Below are 26,509 nucleotides of genomic sequence, written 5' to 3'. Positions count from 1 at the left end.
TTCCAACTCTACTATTCTATGATTCTACAATCTCAAGAGAGCTTCCTTCTGAACAGGCATGCACAGGATTGTGCTGTAAATCTTTATGGCATCTTTTTTTTTTTGGCACATCTTTGTTCTTATTGCGCCTTTACATGTTCGGCTTGGCTGGAGCCCCCCATTGCCAGAGCCATCACAAAACCTTCATATGTTGAAGCCATACAGTGTGCACGCCAATACATAAAAAGCCTGAACACACATTGCAAGAGGGAAAATAACCCAAGTTTGGAATATTCCATTAATATTTCAACTGAGCCTAAAACGCCACCCTTCTCCCCCCACCAAATAACAGGGTGTTGTGGTGCCAATGGGAAGCATAAGAGATTTCAGCTGTCTCCTTGACTCTCTTTCTGTTGTCATAATCAGGGGTGTAGTTATCCAGGGTCTCGGGGATATTACTTTTACTTTTTTGGGAGCAGGGTCCCAATGTCTCCAGCATCCTATGAGCCAATCAGCATGAAGGGGAGTGTGTTAGGCACTGAGAAGAGTCTTCTAACGTGCTTCCTTGTTCTTTCCTGATGATTGGAGCCAATCAGACTGAAAAGAGATGAGACTGCTGCTGAGAAGACTCTTCTCAGTAGTTAACATGCTCGTCTTTTATGCTTATTGGCTCCTAGGGACTTCTGTTATTGGGGGACAAGAATTAACAAGGATCTCATTCTAAAACCAGCAGCAAAAAGGGGGGGGAGGGTGTGTGGCTATGACTATGTTACAAAAGGAGTCAAGCCTGAATGGAGGCCAGACTGATAGGAACTCTATATTCCCCAAGATGCCAATAAGGAATAGAGACGAGACCAGAGTACCGCAAATGTTTGCCTTTATTGAGCCTTTGCAAAGGGAGGGCCACTCTTAAGTGACTCTCCAGAATTGCTGACATTCATCATATTTATAGGCTATAGGTACGTCACATACATATCATTAGAAATGCATAGCTAATCAGAAATACATCATTGTTTGATTTCTCAGCATCTGTCTATTCTGGACCACTTCTCTGTTCTCCCTCCAAACTTCCTCTATCCTTGACCTTTGGTCTGGTAAGCTGGGAACAACATTTTTAATTGCAAATGAAGCTGATAAGCGGAAAAACTCCCGTACTTTTTCATAAGGGAGGCAAGCATATGTTTCATTTAATATTATTTGATTTTATTCCACTATAACATTTTTAATTTTAACTCATTACAACATTTGCCCCTCAGATACTTTCTTAATTTCTAAAATAAGAAAGTATCTTCTTAATTATCAATGGTGGCATAAATGTTTCCTTCTCCAGTAATAACTGACTGGGGAGCATAAACAGTGTGGTTCCATACCTCTTCATGAGATGGTGCCATTTCAGTATAATCCCCCTGCATTTCATGTAAGGCTAGTTGCTGATACATCATTAGCTGGGCCTTTCTTTTCAAGACCCGAATAAGCATGCCAGATACACAGGATATGATACATGGTAAGCACATAAGAATAAGGAATATAATACAGCCAATAACAAAGAGATGCTTCAGCCAGGCCCAGTTTGGCAGCCAGCTGGTAAGCCAATCCCAGCTTAGGCCCTTCCATTGCTGGTCACCCACATACGCCGTTATTTCTGCATGGTCCACCAATTGATTAATTACCTGTGATTCATCTCCAATTTCAACACAACACTCACCGCTCGTGTTTAAGGTGGCGCAGAGCCCACCTGAGCTAGCAAGGAGCAGGTCGAGGCCCTGCTGGTGGATAATCAGCCTTTTACGTATTTGCTCAGTTTCATGTGTTAAGGTGCGTATTGCTTCACCGGTGGCATTAGTAACCACTTCAACTACAGCTTGTAACCTTAACAGGCCATTTGTCTGGTGTAGTTATCCAGGGTCTCGGGGATATTACTTTTACTTTTTTGGGAGCAGGGTCCCAATGTCTCCAGCATCCTATGAGCCAATCAGCATGAAGGGGAGTGTGTTAGGCACTGAGAAGAGTCTTCTAACGTGCTTCCTTGTTCTTTCCTGATGATTGGAGCCAATCAGACTGAAAAGAGATGAGACTGCTGCTGAGAAGACTCTTCTCAGTAGTTAACATGCTCGTCTTTTATGCTTATTGGCTCCTAGGGACTTCTGTTATTGGGGGACAAGAATTAACAAGGATCTCATTCTAAAACCAGCAGCAAAAAGGGGGGGGAGGGTGTGTGGCTATGACTATATCGAAGGGACCCTGCATTTCTGAATTTGCTACTACACTACTGCTCATAATAAGAGGCACCAGAGAGAAGCAGGGGAGACGATCGCCCTTCTCCTTTCTAGGCCCCCGTGGCGCCTGGAAGGAAAAGCCCTTTTCACATGCTCGCCCCCACCTCGAAAAGCGCTTTACTCTTTCCGCGCCGCCCAGATGATTTCCCCTGACGACGCCACTGGCTCTCCTCTCACGCCGGGACTCCCTTTTCCTCGAGTCGTAAGAGTTCGTTTTCCCACTTCTGCAAGATCCCTCCAATAGGAGGAAGGCCCTTAAGGGCAGGGAAGGAGGGGCCTGGCCGCTGAACGCGTCAGCGGCGGAGGCTTATAGAGCGGCGCTGGGGAACGCGTTCGCTTTGGAGGCTGCGGGGCTCGTGATGGGGCAGCTGTTCGCCAAGCTCCTGGGTATTTTCGGAAACCGCGGTAGGTTTTGCCGTGATCTTTGCCCGGCGTTGCTGTAGTCCGGCTCCCTTTCTCCCTCCTGCTTTCCCACCCGCCTTCTTCCCCCGCCGCCGTCGTCCCGGTATCTTGCCTCGTTCCCCCGTTGCTTTTTTCCCTTCTTTTGTCGCTTTGCAGCCTCCCTTCCATCGGGGACCGCGTCCTCTCCTTTCCGTCTTCCTCGCCTCTCTTTTCCTTGGCTTCGCATCGCTTTCTTTGCCTTCTTGTTTCTGCGGTTTCTTTTCCCGTCCCTTTCTTCTTCCCTGGCCGGTTTCCCCTTTTGCTTCCGTTTGCTCTCCTCTCCGAGTTTCTTCTTCACTTTCACCTTAGTTCTGGTTCTGCTGCTTCCAATTCCTATCTTTTCTCACTTGGGGGTTATTTCTTTTAATTTTCCCTCTTTCATTCTCCTCTCATCCCCCCCCCCTGGTTTTCTGTTGCTGTCATTTTTTTTCTCCGCCGCCGGCTTCCCTCTGTTCCTTTCTCCCATTTTTTTGCGCTTGATTCTTTCTTCTCTTTGGGTTTGTTTTATAGCCTTTCTTTAGTGACTTTCTCCCCCTCCTCTTCCCCTTTCGAGGAATTTAGTGCCATATGGATGGGTGAGAGGGTGGTGGAGGGAGGGAGGGAGGGAGGGAGGGAGTGGGCCCGAGAGAAGCCTCTGACCTTTTCAAGGCACCCTACCGTTGGCTGGTGTGGAAGGGATTGGCTTTTGTGTGGGTACCCAGCATTTGTGGTGTGGCTTGGCTGTGAGGGTTGGCACTGTGTGTGGTGTTTGAATTGTGTATATGTGGAGAGAGGCTGCTCTGTTGTGATGGGCGAGGAGGTGGGATGCCCCTTGTGTGATAGGGTGATGTGAGGTGACAAAAGGGGTGTTTGCTCATTACATTCAAAGTGTGTGCAATCGGTGTTCCTGTGTGTGCAAGTAGTTGAGCTGTTCAAGACAACGTGTGCACACTTTCATGCGAAGACTTGTCCGTTCTGTGCAGGCAGGCAGCTTCGACCAGTGTGCCGTGCGAAGTGTGAGTAAGCCTTAAAGTGACTGATCCTGAAATCTTTGAGCGACTTGTATGTGAGCGGTGCACTCTGCTATTGAGTATCTGTAACAAAGCATTTTTTGCCTAGGCAGGTGTTTGGTGGCAAGAGGCTTTTCAGTCCTTTGTTCAGTCTGTCTTTCATGTTGGTGTGGCCCTTTTGTCTCAAAAGGAAACACTTCTGCTCAGAGCGTTTTAAGACCTTGGGTGGAGTATGTGTGAAGCTATAAAGAGCTCTTTGTGAGAGACTAGTCTTGCATGCCTGTTGCATGCTCATAGGTTTACATTTCCTCTTCTGAATTCATGTTTACGTGCATGCATTCTTTCACACTCGTATATAAATACTTCCAAACGTGTGTTAGTAGGAGAACCCTTTCTTGGACTTGGATTTTTTTCACAGAGCGGACAGGAGCCAGCATGTAGAATCAGGTCCCCAGCTAAGTACTGAGTGTAGTGGTGCTGTTCAGGGCCTTACTTAGCAAATGCAGCAGGGCTGGCTTACTGCATTTGGGAATAAGAAAAGTAAAACCCCTTACCATCTAAAGAGAGGGAGGCGATGCTGTTGACCGTTAAGTCCAGAGTCTAAAATTGCTTGACTAGGTACGCAGAAGCTTACTGCATGGGAAGGGAGTGAAGCTTAGAGACCAGGCTGCATCGAGCAGATGGTCAATGTTGTGTAACCCGATACTCCATAGGGATCCCCATGTGCCCCAAGCTTGTGTGTGTTGGGCATTATTTATGTTGAGTGGCATGCATGCAGTGGCATGCATGCAGTCTTCTGCTGTTGTCATGGTTTTCTGGCTTGGAGCCAATGTGTTATGCATGCCTATGCTCATGTTTAAGGTACTTACTTGTAACCGTGCATATGTATTTGCAAACACTTGGATACATTAACACCTTAAACATAACTTCAACCTACATATGCTCTCAATACACCTGCATGTCTTGTAAAAAAACAACAGTGCAAAATATTTCATCAACTAACATGTATGCTTAACAATTAGCCAAGGACCGACCATATCTTTTGTAGCTAGGTATGCATGTCGTACTAAACCATTGCTTAGTGTGATAAGCAGGAATGAGCTGCAGTATGTGTTGTGTGCTTCTCCCACCCGCTTCCCACATGCCTGGGAGGAGGAGTTCAGAAGTTCCTTGAGTGAATTTGCCTGCTTTATTTATTATTTGATTTATATCCTGCCCTTCCTCCCAGCCGGAGCCCAGGGCTCCTGTTCTTTGACTGTGGTGATGTCTCCTGCCTGACTGGAGGATGGAGAGATTTGTGTGTGTGGAAGCCTTTGACTTTTCCCTGGCTGTAATGTAGCATACTGCACAAAGGTACGAGTCCCATCCATTGCACCATGTATTTTTGCCTCCATCCCACCCATCATGAGCATGTGGCCCCCAGAAGGCTTCCTATGGGGGAGTGTGGCCCTTGGCTGAAAAAGTCTCCCTAATCTGTGTGATAAATGCCTCATGTATATGTCTGGTGTTTGAGACAATACAGCTAATGGAAGCTATTGTGTGAGGCTGGCCTTGGGATTTGTCTGTTTGGAGAAAACCAATTCTTCCATTGTGTTTGATTTCTTACATTTGAGTAGAATTTCCTTCCTTCTCCCCAAAGCAATTTTCAGTGCTTATCTGATGAAGCTGCCAAACGGTTTCTTACTAGATGGGTTGCTGACATTTTAAAATGTGGCTCTTTGCCAACGACAACAAAAAAGCCATTCTTACTACCTGAACTGACCACATACAGAATTTTCACCCTATCTATGGGGTGGGGGAGGTGGATTGTCAGTTGCAGCTTGCATCTTAAACTTTTCTTGTAATACCCACACTTGAGAATGGGGGCAGGGAAGTTATTTGTAGGAGTCTTGCCCTCTAACCTCGGCTATAACCAGGTACAACTTGTTTGTTTTTTGACCTGACTTCTTCTGTGTACTCTGCTTCAAAGCTGGTTTCTGAAGTGCCCAAGGGGTGGAACAGAGGAAAGTGAAATTCCATTTGTACCTGATCTTCACTGATAGGATAGCAAGAAAAGGCCATACAAGGCTTGTGCCGAACAGTTCTCGCGCTCCAGGTGTCCTTTGCATTCCCAAGCTGTGCTCTGTTGCCTTCGCTGTATTGGCTGGAGGCCAAGAAAATACAACTTCTGTGTCTTTGCTTTGTTGTAACTGAAGCTTGCAATGAGATTCCTTTCTCAGCTCTTTGAGGTTCTTAGTAATGCAAGGGGGAATGTGATGAAAAAGGGGAGGCCTTGTTATAGGAGGAGAGGAAGGCATGGTGAGTGCACCCATTCCAGTACACGCATTGACTTGCTTGACTCATAACGCTAAGCCATGGTTTGTTTTCAACCATGTTTGTTTCCTTAAACCACAAGCTGTCCCACAGATGATCAAACAAACCATGGCTTAATTACCCATTGTTTTGCCTGTTTTCCAGCTCTTCTTGCCTCGTGTTTTGAAGCTCGGTGAGTGTTAACAAGCCATGGTTAAGGAAGGGGGCAGGATTCACATATGAAGCCAAGCTATGGTTTAATAAACCATGGCTTAGTATAATGTGTGAACCAGACCAGTGACAGCAGAAGATTACTTGGTTGGTGTGGATGCCACTGCCACAGCTTTTGGATATCTGGAAATGAAGCTGCTTCCATGCTTGAGGGGGACCTCTGGTGGACCCACTCATACACCAGTGGGTCATCTCAGTGGGCTTACCCAGTGTTGGTGCTCCTCTGATCAGTGCCAGAGTGCAGCCATTTAAACTTTCCACAGGGCTCTGTGATTCATTGTGAGAAAGTAGCCATGACAGCTGCTCAAGAGGGAGTGATGATGGGGGGCATCATTAAAGGGGGCCCCAGGGCAGGCATTGGCAATGAGCTGGGTTGCTGGGGCCCTGCCAGCTGCACAAGGATGCCACATGTTTTGATCCCACGTGTGATCAGGAGTGGGACACATTGAAGTGGGAGGAGACTGAGTTTGGGATGCTCAGGGACTTAGGTCTGCTATCTGTCATCTTCTGGCCTTGCCAATCATGTATAGCCAGTGTTTTTAGAGATAAGCATTTATCCCTTTTTGCTCTTGCATATGAGAATTCAGGATTGCTCTATGCAGCTCATTTGAAATAAAACTCACTTGAAATGCGATGTTGGAGGAGAGCTTTGCAGATAACATGGACCGTGAAAAAGACAAGTAATTGGGTGTTAGAACAAATTAAACCAGAGCTATCATTAGAAGTGAGAGTCCGTGTGGTGTAGTGGTTAAATTGTTGGACTAGGACCTGGGAGACCAGGGTTCAAATCCCCACATAGCCATGAAGCTCACTGGGTGACCTTGGGTCAGTCAGTGCCTCTCAGCCTCAGAGGAAGGCAATGGTAAACCACCTCTGAAAACCACTTACCATGAAAACCCTATTCGTAGGGTCACCATAAGTCAGGATCGACTTGAAGGCAGTCCAACAGGAACAACATCATTAGAAGCTAAAATGATGAAACTGAGGTTATCATACTTTGGACACATCATGAGAAGACATGATTCACTAGAAAATACAATAATGCTGGGAAAAACAGAAGGGAGTAGAAAAAGAGGAAGAGCAAACAAGAGATGGATTGATTCCATAAAGGAAGCCACAGACCTGACCTTACAAGATCTGAACAGGGTGGTTTATAACAGATGCTATTGGAGGTCACTGATTCATAGGGTCACCATAAGTCGAAATCAACTTGAAGGCACGTAACAACTATGCAGCCCAAATCAGTGCAGTATGGTGGTAGTACTCTGCAAGAGTGTGTGTAGGGAAATGTGCCAGAGGACACAGTAACAGGTTTCTGCTTTGCTGCAAAGGAGAATTTTGGTCACGTATCCTCTTTTGCCCTCCCCACTCCCAACAGCAGTGCGGGGAGTTGAGAGTGCTTCTTTTCCTATCCATTCCTTTTCAGTTTGGGTCTGTAGTTGCTGCAGCTTTTTTGCAAGTGAGCTGCAAAAGGGGCACTTAACACTAGGCTAGCTATGAGAGGCACAGGCTAATGTATAGGACAGGTGCAAATTTAGAAACAATTCCTGTAATTTAAATGAAGTACTGTCCATCTTGCCATAGTGGGGAAGACTTTGATGAGGTGATCTGTGTGCCTGCTTAAGTCTGCTGTCCAGGTGCCTACTGTGGATGGGCAATTTCAAGGGGCCTTCTCTCCCTTCTTAGGGTTCTTTATCTTTAAACTGGGCTTAGACTAGACAACTCTAATGCAGGATGCCTTCAAACAAAGGATTGGGAAATAGGGCACAGGGCTACCCTAGACAGGATGGGACCACATATATAGAACTACTTGGAGGAAAGGCTGGATAAAAAAAAGTCCGCTTGTCACTAAAAGAAGAAATCTTATTGGGGCTTGTCAGGCAGGCAGGACTTTTGATAGCTTTGAATGAGCGTACTTGGTAATATTGGGTACATGGTGTGGGCTGGATGTTTGGTAGCTGAACAAAAGGTTGCTCCTGTCATCCACTGCATTCCTGACTGCTGGGGTACCGCTGCAAGTTTCGTCATCAGCTAGAACAGGGGTTCCCAAACAGTGGCCCGTGGTTTCATTCTGGTGGGCCACACCATCTCTGCATTAAATATTTATATTGATTTTTAATTTTGTTTCTATTTGCTTCTTGGATTTTATTACATTGCATCTTGAATTATATGGAATGCCAGTTCTTACACAATATAAGAAATAAATAAAAGAAGCAATAAAAATACAGTTAAAGATCATGCAGCATCTAGCACCGCCCATTACAATTGCTACAACCGAAAATCCATTAAGTGGTCTGCTGAGACCCTCAGCAATTTTGAAGTGGTCCATTGGGAGGAAAAAAGTTTGGGAACCACTGAGCCTGGAGTAAAAAAAAAGCTGCACATGCAAGCAATTCTAGATAACCATGAAAATGTTGATGATAAGGCTGTGGTTTTTTTCAGCCAGGAGTTCATTGGGTGGTCTTGGGCAAACGTTATCCTTCAGTACAACTTTTTTCCAACTGCAGTAATAGTGCAGAAACCAGTTAAAGAAATCTTAACTGTATTTTTCCTAGACACTTGATAACCAACTCTGAAAGTCTGTTGTGCTTTGTCCCCCCTCCAGAGCATAAAGTGATAATTATTGGCTTGGACAATGCTGGAAAAACCACCATCCTCTACCAGTTGTGAGTATATCCCTTCCACCCACATTGAATGTCTATTTATATTCAACTTACTGTTCAGAGGGCCAAATGCAAGGGCCTCCATAGGGGAAGGGCAGGTTTTAATCTGAGTTGGGGAGGGAAGTGGCTGTATTCGACCATCACGATAAGCTAGACTTGTGGTGATGGATGCATGCTAAGGCACTACCCAGTTGCTTCCACTTTGCTCCTGATGCACGCAGGAGAAACATACCTGGAAGCCTTGGCTTCCTGTTGTGTCTGAACCAGGAGTCATGGCTTGTTGGCTTTCTAATAATACCTTAAGATTGGCTAGTTATAATCCCTTGATATGGAGAGACAAAACCACAGTCACTGATTTGGATGTTCAGGAAGCCAAGCCTTCCTGGCTTATTCTCCTGCTCACACCAAGGGAGGAGTGAAGCAGGAGTGACCTGGCAGACTTGCATGCTGCTTGTTCACAATAAACCACAATAAGCTAGGAAGTCTGGCTTATCATGATATGCAAGCATGGCCATTCTTTGATACACTTTATACCCAAAACAATAAAAAAAATCTGCTCAGATGAAATTTAAGAAATCAGCATTCTGGAATCAAGGAGGACCTGATAAGGTTTGAGCTGAAATCAACAGACGGGAGGACTTTCCCTCCTACATCTGTTTTAGAATGTCTTTGACATAGGCCATGGATGTGGAACCTGTGCAGCTCTCCAGATGTTGCTAGGCTCAGCTCCCTTCAGCCACAGCCAGCATGACCAATCGGAGATGATGGGCGTTGGAAGTCCAGCATAATTTGGAAGGCCACAGGTTCTCCATCCCTGATGTAAATTGGTACATACTGTAAAAACTTCCAGAAGGGTGGCTGTGTTGCAACAAAACCAACAAAGAGACAGTCATAAAATGTTAAATCTTGTCCCCTTTTTCCTTTAATTTGCCACAGAGCTTGCATAGACTTAAGCCAAGAGCTACACTTCTTTTTCTCTTTCTGTAGTAACCAGATTTCATGGCATGGCATGAGGCTACTTTGCTCTGGAACCTCTTTTGATTGATCGGCAACAAACGAAGGGCAATGTCAAGGCAAGTTGATTGTTGCCACAAACCAGCCTTCCTGCAATCTGGGGCCCTCCAGATCTTTTTGGGCTCCAGGCGGCCCCAGCCAGCATGGCCAGTAGAGGCAATCAGGCTGAGGGAAGTCGTAAACCTTCCAACATTTCCAAGAAGTTGTAGATCAGGGGTTCCCAAACAGTGGTCCATGGACCACCAGTACTCTGCAAGCTTCATTCAGGTGGTCCACAGCATGGTTGCATTAAATATTGATATTGATTTTTTAAACTGCATTTTTACTACTTCTGTTACTTGTATTTCATTGTATTACAATTTGAGTTCTATGGAATGTGAATTGTAATACAATAAACAATATAAGAAAGGAAGCAATAAAAATACATTTTTTTAAAAAGCATATAACATCTAGCACAATGCACTGCAATTGCTTCAACAGGCAGAAAAATCGTGGAGTGGTCCACCAAGGCCATTGGTGGTTTTCAAGTGGTCCATGGGGGGGAAACATTTGGGAACCACTCCTCTAGATCATGGATCAGGGCTAAAGAAGGTCCGTGTGTCTCATAAGTCTGGCTTGTTCTGCAGGTTGGGGGGAAACTATTGAGGGCTGTAGCAGCTTACGTCTCTGATCTCCCTCCAGCCTAATGAATGAAGTCGTGCACACGTCTCCTACAATTGGCAGCAATGTGGAAGAAATCGTCCTGCGCAAGACACATTTCCTGATGTGGGACATTGGTGGGCAGGAAACCCTGAGGTCTACTTGGAACACCTACTATTCCAACACAGAGGTGAGCTGGATGGATTCAAGTAACTAGGAGGAAACAAAATAGGATTTAGACTAAACATTGAGAACTTCCTGATGGTACAACCTGTTTGACAGAGAAACAGACTACCTCAGAAGGTACTCTGCCTCTCCTTCATTAGACTCTTTTTAAGCAGAGGCTGTACAGGGATGCTGTACGAGTGGATTTTCAGTAGTGGGCTGGACTAGATGACCTTTGGGTACACTTCCAACTCTGAAACTATAAAAACCAATATTGTAAAAGTGCAGGGTAAGACCCAACCCCCTTGAGACCTCGGCACTAAAACGCATCTGAACTTCCTGGATGCAAGCAGAACTGTCTATCTATCCACCATTTGCAGATCAACCTATTCAATCCAGATTGGGGTGATATTACTGGAGAGTAGGTGCATTACAGGAAAAAATGCAAAGAAATGCAGATGACTTGAGCAAACCAAGGCACATCACGCGCATCAGCAGAAGGCTGAAAGAGCCCTCCTAGGTACTGTACTGCCTTCCAGTCGATTCCGACTTATAGTGACCCTATGAATAGAGTTTTAATGAGGCTGAGAGCCAGTGACTGGCCCAAGGTCACCCAGTGAGCTTCATGGCTGTGTCGGGATTCAAACCCTGATCTCCCAGGTCGTAGTCCAACACCTTAACCACTACACCACACGGGCTCTCTCCTAGGCCCATTGACCAATTCAGCATGGGAGATGATTCCTTCCCAACACAAGCATGGAAGTTGTATTGTAGCCTACCTTCAAGCCACCCAGTATGTTGTCTCTGATTGTAGTAGTTAGTCTCTGCTCCAGAGGTGTTAACCCTTTCCTGACTTCAGTGGGTCACAACAGAGGCTCCAGAAAAAATGCTCTGCTTAACATTTTATCTATGAGTTGGTGAAATTATTTTGTTGCTATGACTTTTCCATAGAGATTTTTCCAGTGCGGTCCACCCTGCCCTTCTTTCCATCTTAAATTTGGTCTGTGATCACCAGCAACAGATGATGCAGTAAACATGTGTCTGCATTGTACCACTTCAGAGTACTGATGAGGACTTGTGTGATGGAATCCCCCTCCCCCACAAAAAACAAGATTCCTATATTTAGAAAACCAGCAGGTCAGGGACAAGGGCAGGCGGTAATCTTTCTCCATGGCATCTAGTTTTCTATAAGCCTGTGTATCACAGTGGGGAACCTGTGGCCTGTTAGAAGTGTGACAAGAGCAAGTCCCATTTGGTCCTTTTTGCATGGAGGGAGAGAGAAAGACCTCATAGTGGCTAGGCTGCCACTGACCTGTGCTCATCTTTTCTGTCTGCCTTCCGTGTAAACTGATATGTCTCAGAGAGTTATTCCCACCTCTGACTCACCTTCCTGTTTCCCCTCTTCTCTGCTGACCACCGGAGGAGAAGGAGCCATGTTCTCTTTGTCTCCTTTCCTCTAGCATGAGGGTCAGTGTCTAGGCATGGTCACTGCAGCCTCCAACTTAGTTAGCTAGATAGAGGTAGCACCTTTCCTATCCAGTATATATTTCTGTTAATAAAGTAGTCTTTTCTTATTTTGAAGGAAGTCTGAGTGATTTAAAGCAAGGGAAAAGCTCTTCTCTCAGGGAAAATCGCACCCTTGCAGCGCAGAGCGCTGAGCAAGGTAAACTAAGCTAAACTCTGCTTATTTACTAAATCTCTGATTGGTCTACCAGCTGTTGGAGAACCCAACATAGCCCTCCAGATGTTGCTGGACTACAGCTCCCATCTGTCCTTGCTGCTGCCCGAAACGCTACAGCAGGTTTACTTACTTACAAGTAAGGCAGTGATGCTGTATTAAAGCAGATGAACAGTACAGACTGGGAGGACTGGAAGAGCTAGATGCAGTCCAAGAGCTCTTACAAGGCGAAGGATTAACAGGAATACATCCAGTCCAGGGACAGGGTTCTCAAGTCCAAGATCAGTAACAAGAATTCCAGGGCTGCACAGGAGCTGCAAAGCTGTTCCCACAAGTTTTCCTGCTGACTCGCCCAGCTTTTAAGCAGAGGCAGAGACGCCCAGCTACTCATGAGAGCCTCTGCTCCTGCAGGAGTTCCTAGTCTGAAGGTGGGCGCACCATCTAGAGGGCAGCTCTCTTGTATCTTGATGCGCTTCCTCTCCCTGGGAGATGGTGCTGGGCCTGCCTCCACCTCTGAATCCTCCCGCCCACTCACATCGGACTGTTCCCTGGAGCTCTTTCCATCCCTTGGAAGGCAGCCCCCTCTCCTCCACAGGCAAAAGAGAGGAAGCCTCTGGGACTCCTCCTTTAGCACTGGAGCCAGGTGTGTCCACAGGTGGGGGGCTGCTCTGTCAACTGGGCTCTCTGCTTTGCTGTCTCATCTCACCCTCCCTCCCATTTGCCCTCCTCTTCCTCCAGTGACTGCCGCTCCTGGTCTGAATCAGAGTACTCGGAGGAAATCATGACTCCACCCTCCCTGGCCATTGACTATACTCATAGGGGCTGATGGGAGTTGGGAGTACAGCACCGCTGGAGGGCTACAGGTTCCCTTCTTTTGGAAGTGTGACTAAGACTGAGCTATGGATCTTCCTTGTGCTATGAGCCCATGAGGTGGTCTTAGACAAGGTGCACTGCACTCAGTGATGTGAGCTCCCACCTGCAGTCTGAAGTGGTACAGTCCAGTCTCAGTGTGAAAACTACGCCTTTATTAGTGGCTAGTGGGGGATGGGCTGTAGCTCAGTGGAACACATGCTTTGCGTGTGGAAGGTCCCAAGTTCAATCCCGACCAGGTAGAGCTGAGAGAAATAGACAACTGCTTGAAACCCGGGAGAGCTCCTGCCACTTAGTATAGAGCGGGGTGAGAAACTGGATTTGGCTGGCAGGCTGGATCTTTATCTCCCCTGTCCCCAGCAGGCCAACTTTGACAGGTGGGTGGGGCACCTACCTGTCAATCACCTGATGTCACTGTGATACCGTTTTCCCTTGTCCAAGTGGTTTGAAAGACACGGCTTTGTGGGATGCCAGTAATCAGCTGATCGTTGGAACTTGCTGAGCGGTATACCTGAGGCCTCCACTTTCACACCATTACCTGCCGCATGCCTGACAACATATACAGGGCATGTGGGGATAGCTTGGCCAAAATAATCTTGCAGGCCGAATGAGAAGAGCAGGCCGGAGGTTCTCCACTGGTGATGTAGGCAATACTGAGGTAGAAGGGCCAGTGACCTTCCTCTGTTTGGGGAAGAGCCGTAGCTCAGAGGTTGAGCACGCGCTTTGCACGGAGAAGGCCCCAAGTTCAATCCCTGGCATCTCCAGATAGAGATGCGGAAAGACAGAGCCCGTCTGAAGTCCTGACAGTCAGTGTAAACAATACTGACCTAGATGGACCCCTGGTCTGCCTTAGTAGAAGGCAGCTTTCTATGTTCCTATAATGCATGCACAGTTGTCTCAAACATAAATAGCTGTGTTCTATTTATTTTATCCCCTCTTGTATATTTACACTGCACATATCCTCCCTAACCCATGCTTAGCTAGATTTTATTAGCCTTTCTTCCCAGTTTGTTTGGAATGAGACTAAAAAAATATTTTGTTGGGAGAAACTAGACTTGAGCCCTGTCTGCATCACTCGCAGCTCTCCATCTGCTTTGACAGAACAAAGCCAAGCTGAGACACATCCTTTTGTCTGCCAAGAGCACATTCTTGAAATTTCTAGATATGGAATGTTCTCTCCCCCCCAACCCCCCCCTTCTGTCTGTTTTCTCAGTTTTTGTCCAGGCCGCAAATCAACAAGACACTCCACTTGCCCAAAATAAACCTAATCCCTTTAAAATAATTTTTTCCACATAGTTTATTTTTTCCCATATCTTTTTTGCTGATGGAAGAAATTGAAAGAACTCTGTGGCCCTGTGTAGTCCCCATCCCAAAATGTAAAGCCTGTACTGAAATGGCTTATTCTGTGGCATGTATAAATTAAGTAGTTTTGTTTCTGTTTGTGTATTTCGCATATTAACTCTGCTAACACAAGCCACGGGGAAGGGCCATAACTCAAGGGTTGCACATCTGCTTTGAACCTGGGACCTTTTACATGCAATCCCTGGCATCTCCAGGTATGGTTGAAAAAGACTCCTATCTGAAATCCTGAAGAGCTGCTGCCGATCTGTGTGGAGGGGACTGAACTAGATGGACTCAAACTGGGGGAGGTAACAAGCAGGGAACTGTGGGGCTCAGTCCTTGGTCCAGGGTTCTTCAACGTTTTTATTAATGACTTGGATGAGGAGGTACAAGGAATGCTTGTCAAATGTGTAGATGATACAAAATTGGGAGGGACAGCTACCCTGGAATAAGAAATAAAATTCGAGGTGATCTTGATAGGCTGGAGCACTGGGCTGAAAACAGAATGAAATGAATGAAAACAACAGAATGACATTTAATATGGATAAGTGCAAAGTTCTACACCTAGGAAAAAGAAATCAATTGCACAGTTATAAGATGGGGGATACTTGGCTCAGCAATACTACATGTGAGAAGGATGTTGGAATTGTTGTTAATCACAAGCTGAATATGAGCCAACATTTCAATGTGGCTGCAAAACAGGCAAATGCTCTTAGGCTGCATTAACAGAAGTATAGTTTCCAAATCGCATGAAGTACTAGTTCCTCTTTATTCGGCGCTGATTAGGCCTCATCGAGTACTGCATCCAGTTCCGGACATCACACTTTAAGAAGGATGCTGACAAGCTGGAAAAGGTTCAGAGGAGTGCAACAAGGATGTTCAGGGGACTGGAAACAAAGAGACTGAAAGGCCTGGGCATGCTTAGCCTTGAGAAGAGAAAACTGAGGAGAGATATGACAGCACTCTTCAAGTACTTGAAATATTGTCACACAGAGGGCCGGGATCTCTTGATCATCCCAGAGTGCAGGATGCAGAATAATGGGCTCAAGTATAGGAAGCGAGATTTCAGCTGAACATCAGGAAAAAAAGTCCCACCTGTTAGAGTGGTACAACAATGGAACCAATTACCTAGGAAGGCAGTGAGCTGTCCAACATCAGAGGCATTCGGATAACCACCTATTGGACGTGCTGTAAATTAGATTCTTGCACTGAGCAGGGTGTTGGACTCAATGGCCCTCTAGGCCCCCTCCAACTCTACTATTCTATGACTCTGTTTAAGGCAGTGTCCTGTGTTCTATGGGGCAGAGCCAGGAGCTATGCAGAACACTGAAGCTTGTGACCACCTCCTACTCTATGGCTTTTTGAAGTTTTGCCAGGCTTTGCTCACATGTTTTTCAAGCTTATAATTGCTGCCTTAAAGGGCGCTTTGTAATATGCTTTCAAGTGTTTAAAGCATTTAATGCCTTTCCTCGTAGTTGTTAATACGAGTCCTGTAACCTAGGTGAGTGTTACTAATCCTCATATTGCAGTTGGGGAGTGTTGTTTGTGGTTTGCCCAAGGCCTACTAGTGAGTGCACTGCAGAGGTGAAAGTTCAGCTTCGGGCTTTCTGATTTCACAGCCCAGGACTGGTCTACACATGCAGGAGAATGAGGTGGTAGCATAGAATCAGCTGAGCAAAAATTCCTTCTTCCCCCTCCCCCCCGCTGCCATTTGCACATGGCAAATCATGGTCTTGTTTTCAGGGTATGTGTGCATGTGAAGGGCTTATTTGGGCAGTGGTGTTTCTCTTAAACCTTCTTTTGCTGTTGCTTCAAGCAGTGGCGGCAGGGCCCCTCTCCTCAGCTAACTTAGGGCGGCTACCCCACCCACAATGCCCCTGGAAAGACATTTCCTTATGATGCAGCTGGGGAAGGAGCAATATGGCAGCTGCCAAGAGGAATGCCTGGGCTGCATGTGGCAAAACACAAAACCAAACCTACTGCTGCTGTGGTCCAAAAAGCCCACAGTTCAAAACTATGAATAGTTTAATCTGAAATTGCAGGGCAGGGGGTTGGGGAGGGACCTTGCATTCTGTTGCACCCTTGAAATGGGAATTGTGGCCCAGTATTACACTATTATAGACCTGCAGGTTGTTGATTCTGGTACCGAATATTTATCTGGGTTTGAAAAAACACACCCTAAAAATGGAGAATTAGCATAGCAGGGATAAAGGCCTGCCTGCTGTCCTGATTTTCTGTTTACAGGGAGGTGGTTATTTTCTTTTTCTTTCCCTTTTTTCCAGGCAGTTGATTTCCATAGTCTTGGGTTCTGTTGTTTAGGAGGGCTCACAGGTTTGGTCCTTTCTGCTTCTCTTTTAGTTTGTCATTCTTGTGATTGATAGCACAGACCGTGAGAGGCTGACCGTGACTAAGGAGGAGCTATACAAGATGCTAGCTCATGAGGTGAGTCTGCCTGCCACAGCATGCAGAGGAATGCATCATGGGAGACCTCAGGTACTGCTGGGAGGCTGTTTTGTATGTTGTATATTAACATAAGCCTATAGTGTTTGATGTTACAAAGCTGCCTGACTAATGCTGCCTAAAGGCCTGGTCTGTGCATGACAGGTAAAATGGAAGATTCCTGAGATGGTAAGATTGGACTATGTCATTTCAGATTGGTGGGGAGGGGGCTGTTCTCATTTTTGAACATTCTCCTATGGAATAATTTCATTGCGAGTAGAAAGCTAGTTTAGCAGACAGCGGGCTGTGCAAGAACTTTTCTCCCTGATGAATCTCATGCCTCTGCAGGGAGCATTGACAGTATACGGGAAGCATTCAAAAGTAGCACCCTTTGCTTGAAGTGGTACATTCCATTCTGCCATTTCATTCTGCTGTATGTGTAGACCAGCCTTAAGAACATAAGAAGAGCCTGCTGGATCAGGCCAGTGGCCCATCTAGTCCAGCATCCTGTTCTCACAGTGGCCAACCAGGTGCCTGGGGGAAGCCTGCAAGCAGGACCCGAGTGCAAGAACACTCTCCCCTCCTGAGGCTTCCGGCAACTGGTTTTCAGAAGCATGCTGCCTCTGACTAGGGTGGCAGAGCACAGCCATCATGGCTAGTAGCCACTGATAGCCCTGTCCTCCATGAATTTGTCTAATCTTCTTTTAAAGCCATCCAAGCTGGTGGCCATTACTGCGTCTTGATTGTAGGGTGGCTTGAACACAGATTGTTGGCAAAAGAGAGCAAAATGTCTGAAGGTGCTTGATACATCTATGTCAGAGATGAGAAACCTTTGATCCTCCTGATGTTGCTGGACTATAACTCCCATCAGCCCCAGCCAGAATGGCCAATGGCAAGGGATGATGGAAGTTGTAGTTCAGCAACATCTGAAAGACCACAGGTTCCCCACACCTCATCTACATGATTAATAAGGAAGTGGCCAGGGAATATCTAGTTACCGTGAATGAGTTCAAGTCTTAGAACCTGATCACTTGCATCCTAGAGTATTAAAGGAACTCTCAGAACCTCTGCCTATTATCTTTGAGAAATCCTGAAGAATGGATGAGATGCCACAGGACTGGAGGTGGGCAATGTCCCAGTCTTAAAGAGGAAAGGAACATCTAGGAAACTACAGGCTGGTCAGCCTGACTTTCACCCTGAGGAAAATAGAACAAATTATGAAGGAGTCTAACTTTAAGCATCTTAATAACAATGCAGTGATGAGTAGGTGCCAACATTAATTTGTAAAAAATGTAACCCCATAAGACTGATCTTCCATCTTATTTGATTGGTTTACTGGGTTAGTGGATTGTGGGAATTTTATAGATGTAACTTATCTTCATTTCAGCTAAGCACTTAACCAAAATATCATGGGGTTTTTTGTCAGCAAACTGGCTAGTTGTTAGTATTGTCAGGTAGACTGCTGATATGAAAACCATCTTCGGTGTGCTCATCAGTGGTTCCTCAAACTAGACTGTGGTTTTGACTGGAGTGCCACAGGGCTCTGTCCTGGACTCGGTACTCTTCAACATTAGATAAAGGGGTAGAGGGAGTCCTTATCTGATCTGCAGATGACACAACTGAGAAGAGAGTAATACAATTTAAAATTGTTGGAAGTGGTGTAAGAGCAACTCCTGTTTGGGTTCTTTTGTTTGTGTTCCAGAAGGGAGAAAGAGTTAGGGTCCTCCAGATGGCTAGGCTTGCTTACCTTTACCTGTCCTGTGCTCTGCCTAACTTCCTTCCTTGTAAACTGATATGATCAGGGAAGCTTATCTGCCCCTCCTCCTTCCGCCCTTTCTTCTCTTCAAATGTCTGAGGAGAGAGGAGACATCTTTGTCTTTGCTCTCTCTCCTGAGCCATGAGGGCAATACCCAAGTCTGGGCATTCCGCCTCCAACTTAGTTAGTTAGTTAGAACTAGGTATGCCTTTCCTATCTACTATTTATTTCTATAAATAAAGTAGCTTTTCTTATTTTACTAAGTCTTAAGTCTCAGTGATCCTAATGCAGGGTAAAAGCTTGCTTTCTTAGGTAAATGCACACACTGGCACACACACGTCTCTCTGCTCATTTATACAAATTTACATAACAAAAATGACCTTGACACAATGGAAAATTGGGTCAGAACTAACAAAATGAGATTCAGCAGAGACAAATGCAAAGTTTGGCATTTATGGGGGAGGGGAACCAGAAACTAGCTACATAGGTAATAGGATGGGAGCACCTGGCTTAAGAATACTAAATGTGAGAAGGATTCTCTGGATTCTAGCTGATCATAAGCTGAATGTGAGTCAGCAGTGTGATGTCACTGCAAAAAAGGCTGATTTGTTTTTAGGCTAAGTCACGGGTAGTAATAGTTCTGCTTTATTCTGCTGTAGTCAGGCTTCATAAGGACTAGTGTGTCATGGACAAGGGTGCCATACTTTAAAAAGAATATAGATTAATTTGAATGAGTTCGGAAGAGGGCATTGAAGATGATCAGCAATATGGCAACAGGTTTTATAAGAAAAGGGTGAAGGAATTGTGTATGGTTAACCTGAAGAAAACACTCTGGCTTGGGGGGAGAGATGTGATAGTACCCTACAAATATCTGAAAAGTTGTCAACATTCTGACACTTCTGCATCTGTCATATGGAAGGCATAGCTTTGTTTTCTGTTGGTCTAGATCTAATGGGCTTAAATTATAGTAGGGTAGATTATGGTTGATCATTAAGGGGTCTTGACAGTAATAAGAACGCTTCTAGAATGGAACCAGTTACTTAGAGGTGATGTTTTAATTATCTTTTACAATGTTCACTTACAATTGTCAGCTGCCTCCTTTTTAAACTGTAAATAAATTTTAATTTGTTTTTTTAAAAAGCTTGCTGGCACCTGCTATAAGCAGAATGGTCACAACACTGAATAATCTGTGAAATAAGTGAGAAGTTTAGTTATTTATTATTTGATTTCTATCCTGCCCTTCTTCCCAGCAGGTTGGTTTGTCTAGGGGAAAGTCTAGGGGTTGTAGGGGCTGTGTGTTGTTGAATGCTATCAGGAGTGTTTTGGAAGGAGTGCAAGGGGTGGGCTGATTGCTGGGATGTTCAACAAGGGAGCGGAAACAAGTTGTTTGAAGTAAAGGGGGTACAATAGGCATGGGCAGAGCTGCTGGAAACTGAGGAGGAGCAGGTGGCAACATGGAGTTGAGGAAGGCAGCTAAGGGCCTAGAGCAGTGGTTCTCAAACTTTTTTCCCTCTTGAAAATTGCTGATACTCCTGGTGGACCCCTTAATGATTTTTTTGCCTGTTACAGCAACTGTTCTATGCTATGGTAGATGCTGTATGTTTTTTTCATTGCTGCTTTTATGTATTATATTGCATTATTATTCGCATTCCATAGAATTCTCATACAGTAAAATGCAATATAAAAGAAGCAATCAAAATACAATTAAAACAAATATGAATATTTAATACAGACATGCCATGGACCACTTGAATGAAACTTGTGGACCACATTTTGGGAACCCCTGTCCTAGAGGTAAATCTAGATCTTAGGCCCTATACAGTAGGGCCCTGCTTATACGGTGGGTTAGGGACCAGGCCCCTGCCGTAAAGCGGGAATCGCCGTAAAGTGGAACCCATTGACTACAAAATGCCGCAAAAGCGCAAAAGCGGCTTTAAAACGGGGAATTTCCCCTAATTGAAAGCTGCTACATCAGCAGAAAGTGGGGCCCTACTATAGTCTGTTTGCAGGTTGGGAATGAGTCAGAATGGAACCTTTCAGAAGCCAGAGGGCTGGAGGAATACTAATCAGCCATGCCTTTGCTTTAGGCAACATATTTCATGAACAGGTATTGAGAGAAATGAACACTGCATACAGTATGTCAGTTTTAAAAAACAGAAGCTTATAGAGGAAAATATGATTAAAGGTAATATTTGGAGAAAGGTGGGGTGGAGAGAAGATTTTTCTTTCCCTCATGAGAATAAGGTTTTGAGCAAGCTTTACTGAACTTCAGATCATTTGTTTGAAGCTGGTCTGATAAATAAATCAAACACTGCAGATGTGCAGAATCCAAATGTGCATCTTGTGCATATTATCATATTGTGTCCTAAGATAGACCACCACTGGGTACTACAGATATTAGCTTGGCTCTCTAAGACGTTTTTAACCGAGTAACTCCCATATTAGTAAATGACCTTCTATCTATGGATTTTATGGGTCAGTCCTGTACTTTTGGGTGGAGCGTCTGGGTCAGAGAGCTGATGGAGGCTGGAGGTAAAAGGGTGAATTCTCTCCTTCCTCTCCCCAGGACCTACGCAATGCAGCTGTGCTGATATTTGCCAACAAGCAGGATATCAAAAATTCCATGTCTACCTCCGAGATCTCAAACTTCCTCACCCTGAGCTCTATCAAAGACCACCCATGGCATATTCAGGGATGTTGTGCACTCACAGGAGAAGGGTGAGTACCACACATTTAGGCTTCCAGTGAGACTGAGAAACAACTGGAGTCCTCTACCTTTGGAACTCCTTGCTACATTAAAAAAGCAAAAATTGATGACTTCTGGATTGGAAAATACAAGTTTGAAGTATCAAAATTCTTGTAACAGAAAATACCAAGTTCCTTCCATGGAGAAGGGGCACATTTCAGTAGTGGAGGAAATGTCTTACATGCAGAAGGACCTATGTTCAATCTTTGACACCTCCAATGGTCAGGTAGCAAGTGATGGGGAAGACTTCTGCTGGAGAAATGCAAACTAGAGTAGACCAGCCATGTCCACCTGGGTGACCTCCAGCTGTTTGACAATGCTGGATTAGAAGGGCCAGTGATCTGACTCTGTGGGCCAGTTCTGACATCACATTAAACTATGATTAATCAATAAAAAGGGCCCATAGCAAGGCTCAGACTTGCAAGCTCTCCTCTGCACTCTCCTCCAGTGTGCCTTTGAGGAAGGAGATTGAAAATATCTCTTTCCATTTTTTATTAACTGCAGTTCAGTGTTATGTGCAAACTCTAAACTGCGGTTTATCTTAACTGGCTTGTTGAAACAAGTCAGCGGCATAAACTATGATTTGAAGTTCAGTTCTAAATGAACCAGAGTATTGATGGTCCAAAGTTTATTAGGTCTGATCAATATGAAAATGTATAGCTAATTGCAGCTACGCTGGAGGAGAAGGGAGGGAGGAGTGTGCAATCCCAGGGCACACTCACTGCTGCTGCTTCCTGTCACACTAAACCAAAATTTACATAGCAGTTTCCTGCATCCAAGTTCTGATGGACTTTGTTCTTCAGCATTTGAAACAAATAAAGGCTTGGCATTTTCTAGTCCTGAAACAATCTAGTTGCTGGTTAAAATTGTTTTAACTTGACTAAAGTGTCCCCAGTTAGTTAGCTGTAAGTCATAAAAAATACAAATGGCAATTGCCATCTTAAAGAGGTGTTTGGATGGATGGATATGTGGGGGGGAGAGATAGAAAGAGGGGAGAGGAAGAGGAATTGTATAAACTCTTGTTTTTCTCATATAAGCACTCATGCAGATTAGCTGGCTATAATCAACTAAAACATGATTGATCAAATATTTTTTTAATCCGGTGCCCACCCTAGTATTTCCTAATTTAAGACTGTTGGTCCCCACTTAAACCATCCTTTGTGGCTTCACGCACACATAATGTGGCTTTGCGTCTTGTAGTTGTAACATTTATATCCCACCTTTCCTCCCAAGGAGCTCAAGATGTCATACTAGCATGGTTCTCTCTCTCCCAATTTTATCCTCACAACAACCCTGTGAGGTAGGTTAGGCTGAGAGACTGTGACTGGCTCAAGGTCACTCAGCAAGCATCATGACTGAGTGGGGATTTGAACTCTGGTCCGACACTGTCAATGACTACACCACACTGGATTCCCTTCTGACTCAGTCAGAAAGCAGGAAGACAAGACACCTGTTCCTTGGCAGAGCAAGGCAATCATATGGGTTGGTTACTAGGAGCTGTGCATTCTAATTTCCCCAGCACTAACCCTTTCTCTCTACTCCCTGCAGCCTTCCAGCTGGTTTAGAATGGATGATTTCTCGAGTTGGAGCCAAGTGACATCAGCCAAAGTCACTGCAGGGAAGGAGAAAGCAAACAAACTTTTGCGTGTATTTATTTCTATTTTTGCAAACACTCAGGACTTAACAGGACCTTGACTGGCATTCCCTTTGCTTTCCAAAGCCATCAGAACTTGATTTTATACATTTATTGAAAACCTGCGATATTACAGGATGTAACTATGAATTGTGCCTGCAGAGAAGGGGTCAAGAGCAGCCGTTTGAACCAACCTTGCCTTACGAGAAGGGAAATCCACTTTGTAACATTGCAGAGGGGAGCAATGTTAAAGGCTTTGCTCGTACGCCTTGCTTGACAGGAACAGCGCCAGCATGCCTTCTAAAATGTTGGCCTTTTGAACTTTTTTCCCCAAAGTTTGTGAAAAAGCTACTGAATTGGGGGGGGGGGAACAAGCAGCATCAGCCTTCCTCAAAAAGAAAAATGCTTTGCCTTGTCATTGTGGGATCAACAAACAAGTGCGGTACAGCATGCTTTGACCTTTCACTGTGGCCTCTGGCATACCTGGACGCTGCTTTCCACGTTGAGAAGATACACAACATCTTCCCCAAGGATTGCTCCCATTTCACTGTGGATTAATGACAGGATAATCTGGGTGCTGAGCTGCCCTTTGGTGCTTCTCTTCCAATCCATTTTCGTAGAGTCCTGTCCTTCTCTTGTGTGGGTCTGACTTGTCAAGAAAACATCATCGGGGGGGGGGTTCTCTTGGTGTATCAGGGCAAGTCTTGGGCATGAAATCCATAGGAAGCTGTGGCATGGCTGAAAGCAGTTCCTGTGAGAGTGGCAGAATCTTCATCTGGAAAAAGGTGTCCCCCTCCCCCCAAAAATCATACCAAGTTTTTCTTCCTTGCTTGAACTGATGATATGAGCTTATTTTTAGACGTTTTGCAAACGTCATGGCGATTTGGAAGAATGGAGAACTATATTGTAACCACTGTCCACATGTGACTGTACACATGACTACCCTGTCCTGAGAGTCTACAAAACTTCCTCTGCAAGCCCACAAAGTGTGGGGAGGCAGACTAGACATGATAATTTGTATGCCTTATAAACAATTGTTTTGTTTACAATTAACACACATGGGTTTTTTGGTTGCAGTTTACACATATAGCAGAATTAGATGGCGAAGTAGACCATACCATTTTGGACTATGGGTGAGGGAGTATTCAAAAGTGGTGTCCCTTACGTTTCATTTAAAAAATCCTCGCTGCAAATAGAAAACTAGAGCATGAGAGAAGATTCTGGCACAGCCCTTGCCTGCTAAGCTAGTTCTCTATTTGTGTGGAGTTTTTAATGTAGAATACCTTTAGAAATGTGACTGCAGTCTCAAGCGGCACAGTCCATTCTAGTGCCTCACCATCTGACCACCTCATTCTGTTGCATGTGTAGGCCAGGGCATAGAAAGAACTTCTACCTTTTGCCTTAGTTTCCCCAACATAGTGGCCAGTAACTACCTTTTGGAAGGGTGTACAGTATGCTCTATAAAGGTATAGGGACATGTAGTCTATAAGTGCAAAGCTCTGCTGTGTTTTAACAGAGAAAAATTTCCCCCTCTCACATCTTAAGTGTTTTCCCATTGTGGGTTTTACATATTTCCAAATGTCTGTTTGGACTTTTTTATTAAAATGTTTTTCTTAAATGTATCCTCATTCTGCACAGTCATGCCTTGTTTACTGCCAGAGCTTCCTGTAAACAAAACTTGCTCAGTGTTAGTTCTCACCAGAGCTACTCTTGCACTGCCATTATGTCATATGACTTCTCAAGATCTTATGTAATTTGCATCTGCAAACGTCAGCATTGTAGCCATTGCTGCCTAGCATCCTGGCTTGTTAAATACTGGTGCTGTAGTTGGTAAGCTCCATCTGAAGTGCATAATTGGGACTGGTGCATCAAATTTTAAAGCTTAAAATCTTAAAACCCTAATTTCTGGACAGTATTACTTGGATTGTTTGATCAGTCCAGTCCTCTAGAAGTCTGGAACAGACAAGTATCCTACCTTTTATTCCCCAGCATACATTCTGAGGTTAATTCTTTTTTTAACAATACCCCAGCTAGTTGAGAACTTGCTTGCCATTTTGTGTAATATAAGTTATTAAGGAAGTGGATGCAACCTAAGCTTCTGATTGGTCACTTAGGCATCAGAGATGGGGCTGCTGTCACCACTGGATAAAACAATCCAACTCTGTCAAGTGGCTGTGTGTACTGGTCTCAAATTTCCATAAATAGGTGATGCATCACCTCGGTATTTTGTCTCCTTGGAACCATCTGATTTAGGAGTCCAAAAATGTTCTTTCTTGGAATCTCTTTTAGATAAGAAACTGTGCATGTGCCCTGAAACTCACAACTCTGCAGATTTTATTTGCAAGTTGGTGTGTGTAATTTTTGCTTAACTTTTCCTCGCTCTGTTTCCCAAATAAACTTGTGTTTTATATATGAACATCTGGCTTCATTGACTTAAAGGAATTTGTCACTAAAAACATTCCCTGCTTCCTAAGGATGCGTATGCCCTTTTTAAGACTCTCTGAGGCTTGGGAACAGAATGCCCCCCGTCACTGCACTGTATGTCTATCTTTCCCACCTTCCCCAAGCTGAGGAAAAACGCTAAATATGTATTGTAGCAAAATCATATTCTTTTAACTTCAGAAATAGGATTTCTGTGTGTGTATATATAACTTTCAAAAACGTCTGTATTTCACAGCAGAAGCAGTATGTTAAGGTTACGTATCTTTAAAACTAAGACAAAACGTATATCCAGAAAATTTCTTTTTTTGGGGGGGGGAGAATAAATTCTGTTAGGGCCCGCTGTAATTTGTGTGCTGCTACAACACACTTCTCCATTCTTGCAGAGTATGTGTGTAAAAAAAGTGCCAGTGCACATGCTTTGCTTTGAGTCACAACCAATGACATTTAGACATCTACACAGAGTGATGAAATCCTCAGAACCTGGAATTATGTGTCATATTCCAGCTTCACAAAAGAGGCATATGAACTTCCAAACTTCATCTGGAATGAGTGAGAAGAAAAAAAATACTGGACAAGAGGAATAAACAGATGCACAAGCACAGTACAGTAGTTCCTGTTAAGTATGTTCATTTTGGATATTCTTGTCATTATCCTTATAACATTGACCATGTCATATGATTTGTCAGGAAAGGGGTCCCCATGTTCTAGAATGATCTCCTATGTCTTGGAAAAATGGGTGAACACTCTATGAAGAGTAACAGGAGAATGCACTTTCATCTTGACAACTGGACACTCCCAGAAGAAAGAAAACAGTTCTAATTGGTGTTTCTGCTGGTAGCACCCATTTAAAACTATTCTCTCTTCTCCTTCCTGAGTCTGCTGGCCAATCAGAGTCTGACAGTGAGAGAAGTTGAG

The 26,509-nt window shown here is 44.6% G+C and overlaps 1 protein-coding gene across 3 annotated transcripts; it reads left to right on the top strand.

Annotated features, from left to right (window-relative positions):
* The first annotated feature begins 2,498 nt into the window (after window positions 1–2,498).
* On the top strand, window positions 2,499–25,568 carry ARL5C (ADP ribosylation factor like GTPase 5C). Of its 3 annotated transcripts, XM_061589531.1 has the most exons (7): window positions 2,639–2,660; window positions 8,814–8,874; window positions 9,859–9,944; window positions 10,567–10,714; window positions 16,937–17,020; window positions 21,340–21,491; window positions 23,068–25,568. In XM_061589531.1, exons 3-7 carry the CDS (start codon window positions 9,937–9,939, stop codon window positions 23,114–23,116), a joined length of 441 nt encoding a protein of 146 aa, XP_061445515.1. In that variant the 5' UTR covers window positions 2,639–2,660; window positions 8,814–8,874; window positions 9,859–9,936; the 3' UTR covers window positions 23,117–25,568. The 3 variants fall into 3 exon arrangements, with proteins under 3 accessions (XP_061445514.1, XP_061445513.1, XP_061445515.1); XM_061589529.1 differs by lacking the exon at window positions 9,859–9,944 and having other exon boundaries at window positions 2,505–2,660; XM_061589530.1 differs by lacking the exons at window positions 9,859–9,944; window positions 16,937–17,020 and having other exon boundaries at window positions 2,499–2,660.
* The last annotated feature ends 941 nt before the right edge of the window (window positions 25,569–26,509 follow it).

Source organism: Rhineura floridana, chromosome 11 (assembly GCF_030035675.1).
Source record: "Rhineura floridana isolate rRhiFlo1 chromosome 11, rRhiFlo1.hap2, whole genome shotgun sequence".
NCBI lineage: Eukaryota > Metazoa > Chordata > Lepidosauria > Squamata > Rhineuridae > Rhineura > Rhineura floridana.
This window is presented reverse-complemented; position numbering and strand designations above follow the sequence as displayed.